The sequence below is a fragment of the Mirounga leonina genome, unplaced genomic scaffold (assembly GCF_011800145.1).
Source record: "Mirounga leonina isolate KUSES-001 unplaced genomic scaffold, KU_Mleo_1.0 Mir_127, whole genome shotgun sequence".
Taxonomy (NCBI): domain Eukaryota; kingdom Metazoa; phylum Chordata; class Mammalia; order Carnivora; family Phocidae; genus Mirounga; species Mirounga leonina.
In genome coordinates this window covers 34,973,970-34,989,048 of record NW_023270316.1, presented here as the reverse complement: position 1 = coordinate 34,989,048, position 15,079 = coordinate 34,973,970, and the positions used below count along the sequence as shown (strand labels likewise).

The window sequence follows — 15,079 nt, the reverse complement described above, 5'->3', positions numbered from 1 at the left end:
TGGGGAGGGTATGTGCTCTGCCAATGACTTCTTTTGGGTACATTTCTACATATGTCTAATCAGGGAAGAAAGGGAAATATTTTAATAGTTCTTTAAGAAAAAATATGTACCTGTCCATTTACAGAGTAAAAATGTGCAAAATAAAACTAGTTTCAGCTCCTCTAAGGAATATTGGATTGTAAGCTAAAATATTTCCAAAATGAAGTTTCAATTTGGAGTAAATTTTCAAACAGACACATAGAAGAAGGTACACATCCCCTTTAGATCACTTCCATACCAGTCTATGTAAAATTTCAACCTGAAACTAGTTAAACTTTGCTAGTTCGATCTGAAACTAGCTTCAGAAACTTCAGAAAAACTAGAAAACCAAGGTTTAGGCAATATGAGAATAAATTGCAGAATAAAAAATTAGAAATAATCAATTCATTAAGCCAATACACTACTTAAATGAAGGAAATAAAGGCATTTATAATGATTCATAAATAAATCATTACATGAAGCAAATTTATATGTGGAACTAGTATGTTAATAATCTACTAGTAATTTACTTTCTACTTCCCTTTTAATGTTATAAAATATTAGCTATCAGCATAACTATGTAAAAATATTTCTTAAACAGTGAGGAAGTGAGTCATTCCATGCCTATCAAAAGGACTCAAGAAAATAAAGCAGAATAAGTGGAATAATTAATAGCCCGTTATGGATTTTCCATGAGGAAAAGACATTTTATCTGACTACAAGCAAAACTACAACAAATATATATTATTACATATAATGTATCCAAGACTAGACACCCTCTAATCTTTTTCACATATAGTTCGTGAAAATCATCAGGAAATATTAGCATGATTCAACGTCCTAAGTATCCAAAACAGTTACCAAAACCTAAAGTTACACATGTCTTGGTGAAGCCACAGAGGTCTTCTGTATCAATAAATGGCTCTATTTCTTTTAATGATATCCATATAAATTATATAAAGTAAGTTCCTGGAAAATGTAAATTTAACCCTAGGTAGAATTAAGATAGTCTACTTTATAAGTGGCATGTGTGAATGGTTCAAAGATGAAATTCTTGCCCATCAGAGGATTTCATCTGATTTGGGACCTATTCGATGGTGGCCCATCTATATGTAAAAACCATTATCTCCTATGCCTTACATGCCACACATATTTGTTTCTCCTCAACACATTTATCGAATAAATTCAGGGTCAATAAATTGATTTGAATGAGTTAAAACTCTTTAATGTCATAAAAATTTATTTGGGCAATTACCTTCACAATCATTGATATAAAAAATAACTAACATTGTTACTTTACTACTTTTTCCCTTCCAAAACTGTGCATATTACAGTGTTGTCATATGAAGTCAAAACATTCTCTAAAACACTGTGGTTTCAGTATTCCTATTTAGGATCAACCATAAGTCATGAAAACTGTGATATTATGGATTATAAACATAATATTCTAATTCAGTGATTCACAACGTGTATGTTTTCGCATCTATCAAATCAAGCCACATACCCATTCTCTAATTTGATATTACTAATAATTTCAGGGAATATTTATGTAGGTCAAGCACTCCAGACATGTATTATCTCATTTGACCCTGAAAAGAAATTTATTGTACCTACTAATGGCAGACTCTGTGCTAGGTATACAAAGATGATGAGAAGACAGAGCTTTTGCCCAGAAGAGTTTGGGGCTGAGCACTAATGAGTAGGAGGCATTTATATCCCAGGTAAAGAAAGAAACTGGATCATCTGGGAAAGGACAGAAGATGTTTGAGAAACCTGAAAGTTCAGTGTGACAAGATGGTCAGCAAGGTGCATGGGGAAAAAATAAACATTAAAACCCGTTTTATACCAATTGCCCACCATACAGGTATGTCATGGGGTTCTCATGGTAAGAATTTTCTTAAGTTGTCATTGAAGTGTTACTGCAAACTCTGCTTCTCAAATTATAATTCATAAAATAATAAACCAGTGCCTTCATAAAGTTTCACCTGAGCTGTGACTTTGCATGTGAAATCTGCCATCTGCTTAAGAAAGAGCTCTGGAATTCAGAGAAATTTGTTGTCTAGTGTTACGAATCACAGAATTAAAGTATCTGCATTAAATTTAATACCTTTATTTCACAGACTTGGAAAATGAAGAGTAAAGTCACATTAGTAAGTATTTAGGGAGAATATTTTATAAAAGACTTTGAGATATGCCAAGAGAAATTATATCTTAAGAATAAAAGTGAAGGAAAAGTTACATTGTTAGAGAATTTTAAAATGAAAATACTCATGGCCCTATATGTGTGTTAACATAATCAAAATACATGTTTCTCTAAAAAAAAAGGGGGGCTTTTACTCTATACACATCTATATAGTCACATGAAAAACTAACAGGTTAAGATTTGTGATATACGTGTTATAACAAAATAAAATTTACTATTAATTAATTTGTGTAATGTCGATCTAGAATTTAAAAGAAGGCCATTCTTGAAGACTCAATCCTAATTCAAGTAAAATTAGAATTTTTAAACATTGAGAAATGTGCACAAGGAAATATACTTCAAAAAATTATTTCCACAAGCTTGAGAAAAGCGATGACATAGTCATTCAAAAAGATGTTTTGGAGGAAAATAGTCCACAAGGTTGGAGGCTAAGAATAAAACATTAATGAGAGGAAACCCCAATATGGCCAGGCTATGAACTACTTTATTGTCTTTAGTGCCCTGTCCTCAAATTCAGAGTACCAAAAAGAAACCTTTTATACAAGTATGTTAACCATTGGAAATCATGAGCACTGCCAACCAAACAGAATATGCCACAAAAGAAATGTTTTATGGCCTGAAGCAAATCCCCTGTATTTCTTGCTGCTTCGTAAATTATTTCTGCTTCTAAAATGGCAGGAGTCACCAATGAAAGAAAGTTTTCATATTTTTTATGAAAACAAAGGGAAAATGCTCAACTATAGGGAAAATTAGGATACGTATTAAGAAAAAAAAAATACAGCAAAAAGAGTGAGAGAAAAAGAGAAAGGGACAGAAAAAGGAAACATTTTTGCATTTCATATGGTTTATTTCACATATCTGGCAATCAGTAAATATTTATCCATTGATTATGTCATTTCAGTATACTTAGTCCAAGACTGAAATTCATTAGCATAAATTAGGTATTTCATAGTTAGTTCAACTAGACACACCTAAGTTTTCTATAATTGGAAAAAGCTGATACTGTAAGCTTATCTGTATTGTATATTTAATTTTTGGTAAATTAAAAATTAGATAAATTCCATAATAACAAAAAATGTGCCTATGGAACAACACAAAGGTGTAAAACATGCTCAAAAATGTGTTGAAAAAAGCAGCAATTTAAGAAACACCAAGAAACAAATTATACATGAGAAATATTGTAAATTAGCAGCAGTGGACAAATATGCAGGGAATAAAGAGAAAGGTGCCGCATAAAGGAACAGTGAGTCTATTTATATAACTCAAATGTCAATTATTACTGCCTATTTCACCAAATTCAGACTGAGGGAAAAGATCAGAAATGGTTTTAAAGTCCAGAGAGCTCTAAAGAACTTGGAATCTGTTTATAAAAGTTTAAAGACATAAAATTGGTTTTGAAGCTTTGAGCTGTACCACAGTTTTCCTTAGCACCTATCTTTGACAAAGCCCTTATTTCAGTCAAAGTTTTTTTGTTTTTGTTTTTGTTTTTAAGTTTCTTTTTTTTTTTTTTTTTTAAGATTTTATTTAGTGACACAGAGAGACACAGCCAGAGAGGGAACACAAGCAGGGGGAGGGAGAGAGGGAGAAGCAGACTCCCTGCTGAGAAGGGCTTGATCCCGGGACCCTGGGATTATGACCTGAGCCGAAGGCAGATGCTTAATGACTGAGCCACCCAGGCGCCCTTAGTCAAAGTTTTTAATATTAAAAGCATTGCTCCTTAAACTTGGGATGACTTATATGATATTATGTCTATTCCTTCATAATATACTAACTCAGTTTTCAAATTTACATTTTGAATGTGCCTTAAACTCTTCTGAGTTTCAAAAACCTACCAGCGTTTTTATTTTTAAAAACAGAGAGTGAATTTCCTCAGCAGTTAGTACTTCTGAATTAGAATGCCTTCAGCTAATGGTGGCTTAAGTATTCTAATGGGGTGGAGTTAATAGCTTTTTAACATTAAGAAGATTTAAAAATACTTAAAAGTTATTGATGATTAAGATTTTAGACCACAGTGATTCTTAGCATACAAATTAATTTTAGTATCTATTTTTAAAATCCATGTTTTCTAAAGAATTATTATCATTTGAATGATTTAAAGTGGTAAGCAGCAAATTACATATAAGAAGTTTGAGCCTAAAATGACACAAACATATAATTAATTTCTCTACAAATGTCTCTAAATTAAGTCACTTGATTTAATACAGATATGTGTAGTAAGAAAGTTGCAGGGCCAGTATGAGGCACATGATAAATGCAGTCATGAAAGAAAACAATTTTTAATTTAGTAGACTCTATCAATCTAGAAAGCCATGAATATTTACTGTTAATTCAGTATGCTGAAAAATAGATAAAAGAGAGGGTGTATAAAAGAAAGAGCAACATATAACAAAACACTTACTGTAATTAGTATCAATATCACAATTTCTAGGATTACGTAACTATATTGGAAATCATGCATTCAATGGTAGTTTTATATTCCTAGGAAGAATATTAAAATAAAAATTTATTTTCCCTTATAAAATATACATTAACATATTGCAAAACCATTGGCATATAGTCAAGGTCTTTTTTTTAAAGATTTTTTTATTTATTTGACAGAGAGAGACACAGCGAGAGAGGGAACACAGGCAGGGGGAGTGGGAGAAGGAGAAGCAGGCTTCCCGCCGAGCAGGGAGCCCAATGTGGGGCTCGATCCCAGGACCCTGAGATCATGACCTGAGCCGGAGGCAGACGCTTAATGACTGAGCCACCCAGGCACCCCTATAGTCAAGGTCTTTATTCTGACAGCAAAATCATTTTAAAAACTTCGATATGATGAGAAGTACCACTAGTGATACAGAAAGTTTTTGTGTATACTCATTGTCAGAACATCCTACTATTTCATGTAAATGTACCTTCTAAAAGTTATATAATTCCACCTTTTGCCTACCTATTAGTCCTTAAAGAATGCAATCTTTTACTTGTTTTAGATTTCTTTCACTGTCTCTTAGAATCTCCTAATGATTCAGCCCAGATCAGTATGTATTCACAGATTGCTTAGTCTGTTTAAAGCAAATGAAGTACACAGATGACTCCAAGGAGTTCACAGTCCAGTACTGGGAGTAGACCAATGGAGATATAACTTCCAAACAACAAGGCAAATACTGTAGTGAAGATTTTTGGAGCAGGTATATGGGAAAAACAGAAGTAGGTCCCCTCAAACAACCTAGTATGATAATTCAGGAAAGCCTCCATGGTGGCAAAATTGTAATAATAATTAAAAAATAGATAAATGGATAGACAGAACCCATGAAAAAATTAATAGCAAAATAGTAGGTAAACTCAAATTGAAGCATCAGGTTGTACAAACTATCTATCCCAAATTCCAATGGAACTCATTCCAATTATGTTATTGATCATGCCTTTGGTGGTGTTCTCACCACGATCTTTGAGCTTTTACATTTTACTCCCAGCTCTTCTCCGCTAGGTGCTACAAGAGAATTAAGCCCTAATATCCTGACATCATTGTATGTCATAAATTAACTTCGCCCTTATGCATTCTAAGTGAAACCATCTATGTAGTATCCATGGGAAAATTGAGAAATGAGTCACTTGCATTATTTTCTTCTAGGGCTTTATTCTTAGCAGAACCTTGATGGAGAATGGCTGCTTAACCTATACAATGAATTCTTGTTTGTTTGTTTGTTTTTAAAGATTTTATTTATTGGGCGCCTGGGTGGCTCAGTTGGTTAAGCGACTGCCTTCGGCTCAGGTCATGATCCTGGAGTCTCTGAATCGAGTCCCGCATCGGGCTCCCTGCTTGGCAGGGAGCCTGCTTCTGCCTCTGACCCTCCCCCCTCTCAATTGATCTCTCTCTCTCATTCTCTCTGTCTCAAATAAATAAAATCTTTAAAAAAAAAATTAAAAAAAAGATTTTATTTATTTATTTGACAGAGAGACACAGCGAGAGAGGGAACACAAGCAGGGGGAGTGGGAGAGGAAGAAACAGGCTTCCCGCCAAGCAGGGAGCCCAATGTGGGGCTCGATACCAGGACCCTGGGATCATGACCTGAGCCAAAGGCAGACACGTAACGACTGAGCTACCCAGGCGCCCCTACAAATAGGTTTTGATCAAATATAAAAGGTATATGTCAAAATATATGTAAAGGACAATATATATAATATTTTTAGTCATTGTTGAAGAACAGCTTGTGAAAAAACTAGAATTAAGTATTTAGATACCATCTGGCTCACTGATGCATTGCATATAGTTTAGTAATAGCATTTGATATCAAGTTTCAAAATAAAAAAATTAGAAAGTTGCCTTAATGCTGCTCTCAATTATTCTTAGATTTTGACATATTAACACCAAGAAAAGATTATCATTTTCTCACTGACATTCCATAATGCAGATAATCTAATTTGTAGAAATATTCTTTCTCCCCAAGGGCTCTGCATGTCTGTTTTTATGTTGAATGGGAAAAGGTTTTATATAAGTATCCTGAGTTTTTTGGGGAAAAAAATTTGCCCCACCTTAACTTTGTCTTCCTCCAGTCATTTCTTTCTGCTTCATTAATTATTAAATATCCAATTTTATTTATTTTCCTTTTTGACAGCTAGTTGTACTTTTTGTGTAATTATGCTTTCCAAAGAATTAATCCTTTTCATAACACTGATTATTTGGTATTCATGTTAAAAAAGATAGTCAAAGTACCCAGTCTATATTAATAAAATTTAAAAATATTAAATTAAGATGAAAAAGATTTGGAAGGGTTCCTATATTCACAATCCAACCTTACTATTTGCAAACATAAATTTGCATCTACTAGTACAAATTTTTAACATGCATACCAAAATAATACTTAAATTTCTTCATGAAACTACTTTATGAAATAGGGCATGAAAATATCAATATATGCCTGTGAAAATGGGTTAGGCTGATACAAATGAAATACAAATAGGAAACTTTCAGCTTCCCACCAGCTGGGCTTTATTTGTTACGTGTAATTTTGAAACAACAACTGGTACATTATTTGGTTAGATTCGCTTCTATTTCCTGATTGGTCTGATGACCATGTAGATTTTAATCCAAAAATATTAATAATAATCCTTCATATATTGTTGTAGCTCTATCAGGTACATAAAAATGACATTTGGCCCTAAAGGCATTGAGAAAGACAAACAGTAGGTCTTTAGAAACTCAGTGATAACAATTAAAACAAACAATTGTCCACTTTTTTAATAATTGGAAAGTAAATTATCACCTACCTGTTGTATAAGGAAAAGCAGCAGATCTTCATTCACACTTCTTTTTTGCTGAAAAGGCTTAAGTTTTACCTAATATTGTAGGTTTTTACAATGTTTATATGCCATCTTTTGTGAGGTAGAAGTATACCTCATTCTGTGATTAAAATCTAGTTAACATGTTGAACAGGAGAAACAAGGCCATGTAACCATATATTACCTTTTTCAATATGCATCCTTTTCGATTCATGTCCCATATCATGACCAGCCAAATCTCCCTCTTTGGGCCCAGGGAGTACGTTTGGTGATAAACCCATCAGCATCTGGTTCATGGATAACCCATTCTGATGGACAGCTGTCAAGCCCAAAACAAAAGAACAAAGACAAAAACACCATAACACACAATGTTCAAACAAATTAATTAAACTCATTTGGACTAAAAAAATAAAATAAAATATAATGGTGTAATGAATGGTCTCACAGTATTGTAATCTATCTCTAAGAAAACTGAGAATTGATAACTATGATAATTCTTAAAGATAAGCAGAAAAATACTGGAATTGAAAACATTTTATCTTGTTTTTATTTCACAAATAATATATATATTTTTATATATATCTGGAATACTTTTGAATGGCCATACCACTACAACCACTAAAAGTTGTTAACTTTCAACAAGTTAAGGGGCTAATATAACTGTTTTAATATTCTTATTCTATTCTAGTCAATAAAACACAAGGTTTCACAGATACCAAAGTACCTCTTTAAAAATTGAATTTGAACTCAGACTTGAAAATACAAGTGCCCAATTAGTATCTATTGAATGGTTGAATGAATAAAAACAATAATTGCTTTCTTGAATTATTAACAGTAACGTGTCACTATTGAAATAATAAAGTAGATGACAAAACACCCTTATGATTTTCAAAATCCAAGCAATAAATTTCTTAATAAATTGCCCAAGAAAGTTTGGTTTTGTGCAAAAAACTGGGTGAGTACTCATTCCATAAAAACTTATCTTCTCTGGAAAAAAGAGATTTTTTTGAAAATATCATAAGAATATATTAGGAATTATCATTTGGAAATCACCATAGCAATAATCGTGTGAGGGAAGTATCTTCAAAAGATGATTCTAAAAGGAGTGGAATGGAAGTTTGATGAAAAATATAATATTTGTATAGTCTTAATATATCTCCTCACAAGACTTATTATTATCACTTATCATTTACAAAGGTTTAAAAAAAGAGTAACTTTACAGTGGAGAAATCTTGTATTCACCACCTTAACCAAGAGATAGTTATGACAAGTATTGAGAAATATCATGTCTCTTAGAAGGATGCACTGAGAAGGACACACTATCATGCCTCTGTGATTCCTGCCAAAAATTCATAATTCAAGTCTAATCATGGGAAAACCAAAACATCCAATCTAAAGGAAATTCTACAAAATAAATGGCCTATATTCTTTGAAAAAAAAAATGTCAAGATACTGAAAGACAAAAAAGACCAAGGAACTGTTCCAGATTAAAAGAGACTAAAGGAATATGACAAGTAATTGTAATATGTGATCCTGGATTGGCTTTTGGACTAGTAAAGAAAAATCTTTTGCTATTAAAAATATTAGTAAGAAAAAAATTTTAAAAAAATATGTTAGTAGGAAAGTTGGTGAAATTTGAAAAAGATTTATAGTTTAGAAAAGAGTACTGTAATAATCTTAATTTCCTGATTTTGATCATTGTTCTATGGTTACATAAGAGAAATTCCTTGTTTCGAGAAGATAAACAATGATGTATTTGAGGTAAAGGAGCATGATGTCCATGTCCACGATAGGGGCATTAAGGTGCCATTATGCCTTTATCAAGATATCTCTTTCAGACACATCGATGATTGGGTGAATCTGAGTGATCAGTGTGAAAGAATTCTTTGTATTATTTTTGAAATGTCTGTGTTGGTCTAGTTAAAAAAAAACATTAAAAATATGCATATATGTGAACATGTATTTACATAAATGTGTGTGTGTATGCATGCATTTGTGTGCATGTGTATGTATTTCTACTTGGACAATCATGGTAGTCCAAGCATGTAAAAATTTCTCCTTTGTTCTATCAAGAATAAAAAAGAATACAATGATTAATTTAAAACATGAATATATGACAAAATTCTTTCAAATTGTACCCTATCTGCCCATAATTTCCACTTAAGCGTCATAAAAAAATATTTTTCTTTCTCTAGAAGGACAGTGGCTTTTCAATGATGACATCTTATAAAAGCATTAGAAATGAAACCAATATGCATCATGAAATTTCTGATTCTAGTGTCAGCATGGCATATGAGCATACAAAAAAATATTTTATATGAAAGATGGCTTGAGGTAGTGGGAGCCAAGATTTACAAGCCCCAGAAAATGTCATTGGTTTGGGAATGGTTATATTCACTTTTATTAATGCACAGTTATAAATCTCTTACAAAATTAAGGAAATATGTTTTAGACAGGCCAAATCAAGTATTTATATTTAGAATTATGTTGAACTATATAACTGTCAATAATTAACTATTTTTAAAATAGTCGTATTATATACAATTTAACCTAGTATTTGTTATCTACCTCAATAACATTCATACTAAGGATTTCTACTTTACGCAAATGAACCTTTATGACTTATAGGACACTTTCTAGCAAATGTTTTTCCTGTTATAAAAATATTCTCAAAAACCAAATAACTTCAGCCAGTTACGTGTAATTAGATGAAGTTTGTAGCACAAACATGATTTCTTAAAATAAACTAAATCCTGTAAAGGATACAATGATACTGATTTTGTCAACCAACACAATCATTGTTAATATGTTCACTGTATTGTAAAAACAATACTAGATTCTCGACACAAAATACAGATATAAAATAACCAGTTAATTGAATGGCATTTTTAACTTTACTCTTCATTTTCTTGGTTAAATATCTGAAAATGTAATCATGAAATAAAACAGAGCCCCTACTTTTTAGATTTTAATAATATCTGACAATAATATGCATTATTGACTTACTAATTCAAATCCTAAAATTCAAGCAATTTAAAATTCTTTAATCCATTGATAAGAATGACTAAGATTTTTTTTAAGTTAATTTTTTTTATTACGTTATGTTAATCACCATACATTACATCATTGGTTTTTGATGCAGTGTTCCACGATTCATTGTTTGTGTAAGTCAATTATTTTGAATTCCATTTTTTTTATTCCTCTTTGTGGCTACGATTGCCAATGCAAGGGTGAATTTTGAAAATTGATAAATTTCAAACCCTGGCAGGGCGTAGGGCTGCAGAATAAATTTGAGTAACCCCTAAACCATATACTTAGCCACTAGATAACTGTGAGTTGGAGGTGTTTACTTCAGAAACTAATCTAGGGGCGCCTGGGTGGCTCAGTCGGTTAAGCGACTGCCTTCGGCTCAGGTCACGATCCTGGAGCCCCGGGATCGAGTCCCGCATCGGGCTCCCTGCTCGGCGGGGAGTCTGCTTCTCCCTCTGACCCTCCTCCCTCTCATGCTCTATCTCATTCTCTCTCTCTCAAATAAATAAATAAAATCTTTAAAAAAAAAAAAAAGAAACTAATCTAGAAGGTTACTTTCCCTGTTTCATAGCTCAGATCTTTTTTTTTTTAATTTTTTATTTATTTTTTTTCTTCATAGCTCAGATCTTTTTTTTTTACTTTTTTTTAATTTTAATTTTTATTTTTTTCTTCATTTCCCTGTTTCATAGCTCAGATCTTTTTCTTTTTAATTTTTTATTTATTTATTTTTCTTCATAGCTCAGATCTTTTTTTTTTTACTTTTTTTTTAATTTTAATTTTTATTTTTTTCTTCATTTCCCTGTTTCATAGCTCAGATCTTTTTTTTTTTTTTTTTTCTTCATAGCTCAGATCTTTATGTCTGGCATCAAGAGGGGGAGTTTATATTCGACCCCGTTAATGCAGCGCCCCGCCTCATGATCCTGCAAACTGGGAAACACAATTTTGCGGGGTGGCTATCGCTCCAGAGCTTCAGAACATGATACATCTGGGCTCTGTTTGGAAGGAGGGCATTTTGCTTAGGAAAGCCAGCTGAGAGTTTAAATGGCGACGGGAAAAGTGTGAGACCTACGGATTCGGTCGGAAGAGCTCTCGGTCCGCGCTGGGGAGCTGGACACACTGCTGCTCCGGTGGGATGAGGCGTGGCTGCCCGGCCTCCGACCCTCCTCCAGAGAGGGCGCCGGCGAAGGGCTGTCCGGGACGCGCTCCTGCGGCACCGCGGGAAGAATTGGGGGAGAGGAGAGGTCAATACGCGGGCACTTTACTTCCGGAACGCTGACTTCCGTTCGGGCAGTACCATAGAGACGCGAAGGCAAGAAGGTCGTCTTTCACGGGCAGTGTGACCTTTTACCCCGAGCGAAGCCCAAGTGGGGAAAGACTAGTTAGGAAACGGGGTCTACAGGCAAGTGACCGTATGGCAAATGCGGATCCCCTCTCTGGACAAAAAGGGAGGCCAACAAAGACAACCCTCTCAGGACCCCTTAGAACAGCCACAAAGTAACAGAACAAAGCAGGTTCCAACTCTAGACAATTACCAATTTCAAAAAATCTCTAACTAGGTTCGTTGCTGCAGCAAGCGTCTACGGGTCATCTAGCACACAAATGATCAATGTGACAGGCCATAATAACAGTAACACTAGAGACGTTATTAGCAGCTTCTTCCTCATGGCACTGCTCTGGACGCACCTGGATGGTCACATTTTTAAGGCGTCATAGAAACCGATTATTATTTAACATCGGAATAATTTTGTTTGATTCTAGTAATTTTCAGACTACCCGCTTCTCTCAGCTCCAATTCAACCACATATATGCATTAGGGGAAATTCATGAAATATATATTAGTTGTATCCCAGGGAAACTTGGTATCATGTTTCCTGAGACTATTGTGTTAACACTTAGGTCCCATGCCACGTCTCCCCGGCTAAGCCCTGAACCTTCCCCATTAGACTAATGTGCAAATATATCGTATAACTGTCTCCAATGAGCTATTATAAATGGCGTTACAGGTTAAGAAATAAGATACTCCACTTATTAACATTTTCTTCTTTGAGCAACAAGATATTTATGCCTTCAGATAGCAAGGCACGTAGGCCTGGAAGAACGGTCTTTTCAATAATTAATAAATATTTGAAAGGTTAGAAGGTAAACTACATGATATGGAATAAATAAAAAATAATAATTCCTTATTCAGGTGCAAAAATGCAAATATTAAAAGAGCAGACTTTAAGAAATTTAAAAGAAAAAAGGTTTAAAATGTAATTGACTTGTAGGAGGTCAATGGACCATTGAGAATGAGGGTAGGTAATAGGTATCTTTGGTCTCAGAGGTTCTATTAGTCCGGTGGTGGTTCCCAGTCCTGCTCTGCATTAGAATCACCTGGGAGGTTTGTAACATGCCTGGTGCCTGGGCTTTCCTCCCAGAGATTCTGGCTTACTGAGTATGAGGGGTCGAATCATGTCTCCAAAAAAAGGTGATGTCCTGATCCCCAGTACCTGTGATGTTTGGAAAAAGGGTCTTGGCAGCTGAAATTAATTAAAATGAGGTCATGCTGGAGTAGAGTGGGCTTTTAATCCAACATGACTGGTGCCCTTACAGGAGACATTGTGAAGATATGAGAGAAAATGTCATGTATGGAGGTAGAGATTGGAGTTACGCAGCTGCCAGACAAGAATGCCAAGGATTGCCAGGCACCACCAGAAGCGATGGAGAGGCAAGGAAGGATTCTACCTAGGAGCTCAGAGGGAGCATGACAATGCTGACATCTTGATTTCAGACTTGTAGTCTCTACAAATGTGAGAGACTACGTTTGGGTAGTTTTAAGTCACCCAGTGCATGGTCCTTTGTTACATCAGCCCCATGCACTGATCAGAAGTGGAGCCCAGACATCACTTTATTTTTAAGACTCCAGGTGATTTTAATGTGCATCCAAAATTGAGCACCACTTGTCTCATACCTGTTTAATTTTTTAATCCTGAACATTGTTGATAAACATCTTCCATAGATATGTGGAGGCTTAATTTTTGAAAAGCATGACAGGGCGCCTGGGTGGCTCAGTTGGTTGAGCGACTGCCTTCGGCTCAGGTCATGGTCCTGGAGTCCCAGGATCGATTCCGGCATCGGGCTCCCTGCTCAGCAAGGAGCTTGCTTCTCCCTCTGACCCTCCCCCCTCTCATGTGCTCTCTGTCTCAAATAAATAAATAAAATCTTAAAAAAAAAAAAAAAGAAAAAGCATGACAAATAAAATGAAAATAACCAGAAAAATGACAAAGCCCTCTTCCCAAATCCATGCATGAACCAGTTTCCCATTATATACTCCATGAAATAAAAACAGGCCATAAGAAACTTCATGACAAAAGATTTACAAGAACCAAAACAAAGGAAAAAGAAAACAACAACAACAACAACAACTAAATTCTTTCAACAGTTGCAATGTATATTAGAATCTTGTTGTAAAGATAACTTTTTGTATTTTAGGAGATTTTGGACTGGTCTAAAATGTGTGGATTGGTTTCTGTAAAGGACAATTAAAACCTCCCAAAGGAGAGATGTAGTATCAATATTATACCATATAACACTCGCCCTTTACCTTAACTGATCGGAGGTTAAGAATAAAGTGCTCTATTTTCGGCAAACAGCAAACTGACTGGTATGTAGGTAAATGTATGCATCACACAATATGTTTTCTTACCCAGGTCATGTGGGGTTACATTTGAAAGACCGAAAATAAGTAAATGAGGAAGAGAGAGAGATGGGGCAGAAAAGAGGGAAAGAGGGAGACACCCCCTCCCCAGTGCTAAAGTTTACAGTTAGCTTGTTCAGAGAAGTTTATGACACATCATACATTTGTTATACTGAAGGATACTAAAGAAAGATGGTATCCAACTGCACAATTTGGAGATAAAATATTTTGAAATTAATGTCTCAACACACACACAAAAACAAGTTACCAGTTATTTTTCCAAACTAAATAAATCAAAGGAGGTATACTTTTTAAAAAGGATTTTATTTATTTATTTGAGAGAAAGAGAAAGAGAGAGAGAGAGAGAACGAGGAGGGGATGGGACAGAGGGAGAAGCAGACTCCCCACTGAGCTGGGAGCCCGTCATGGGGTCCCAGAACCCTGAGATCATGAACTGAGCTGAAGGCAGCCGCTTGACCAACTGAGCCACCCAGGTGCCCCAAAGAAGGTATACTTCTAAATGATATGAATTCTTTAGTCCACACGGCAAACGAAATGACCTAAGTTTCTAAGAAACAAACACATACATGATTTAAAAGAATAGAGACTTCACATCTGGATGCTGAAAGTTACTTCCGATCTTTTAATTATAATTTTAAAAACAGCTGATATTATAAATCCTTTTTCTTAACATTCACACCTACCCTAAACTATGAAGCAAACTATGCATTTATTATGTATTCAGTTTGATGAGTTCTGTCAAGATCTAGAACATTCCCATAACCCCAGAAAGACTTCTCTTGTCCCTTTACAGTCAATTCCTCCCGATTCCTAGAAGCAACCACTTTCTGAATTCTATCACCACAAAATAGACTTGCTGGTTCTAGAATTTC

General features: G+C 34.6%; 1 protein-coding gene across 2 annotated transcripts in view; it reads right to left on the bottom strand.

The window, feature by feature from the left end:
• Window positions 1-15,079, bottom strand: part of DACH1 (dachshund family transcription factor 1) — a 425,922-nt gene that overhangs the window by 110,334 nt on the left and 300,509 nt on the right. For both annotated transcript variants that reach the window (XM_035003251.1, XM_035003250.1), the window contains exons 5-6: window positions 11,580-11,715; window positions 7,665-7,799 (exon numbers count right to left, since the gene is read on the bottom strand). In XM_035003251.1, the coding sequence (XP_034859142.1) occupies window positions 7,665-7,799; window positions 11,580-11,715 (271 nt within the window). The remainder of the gene's footprint in view (window positions 1-7,664; window positions 7,800-11,579; window positions 11,716-15,079) is intronic.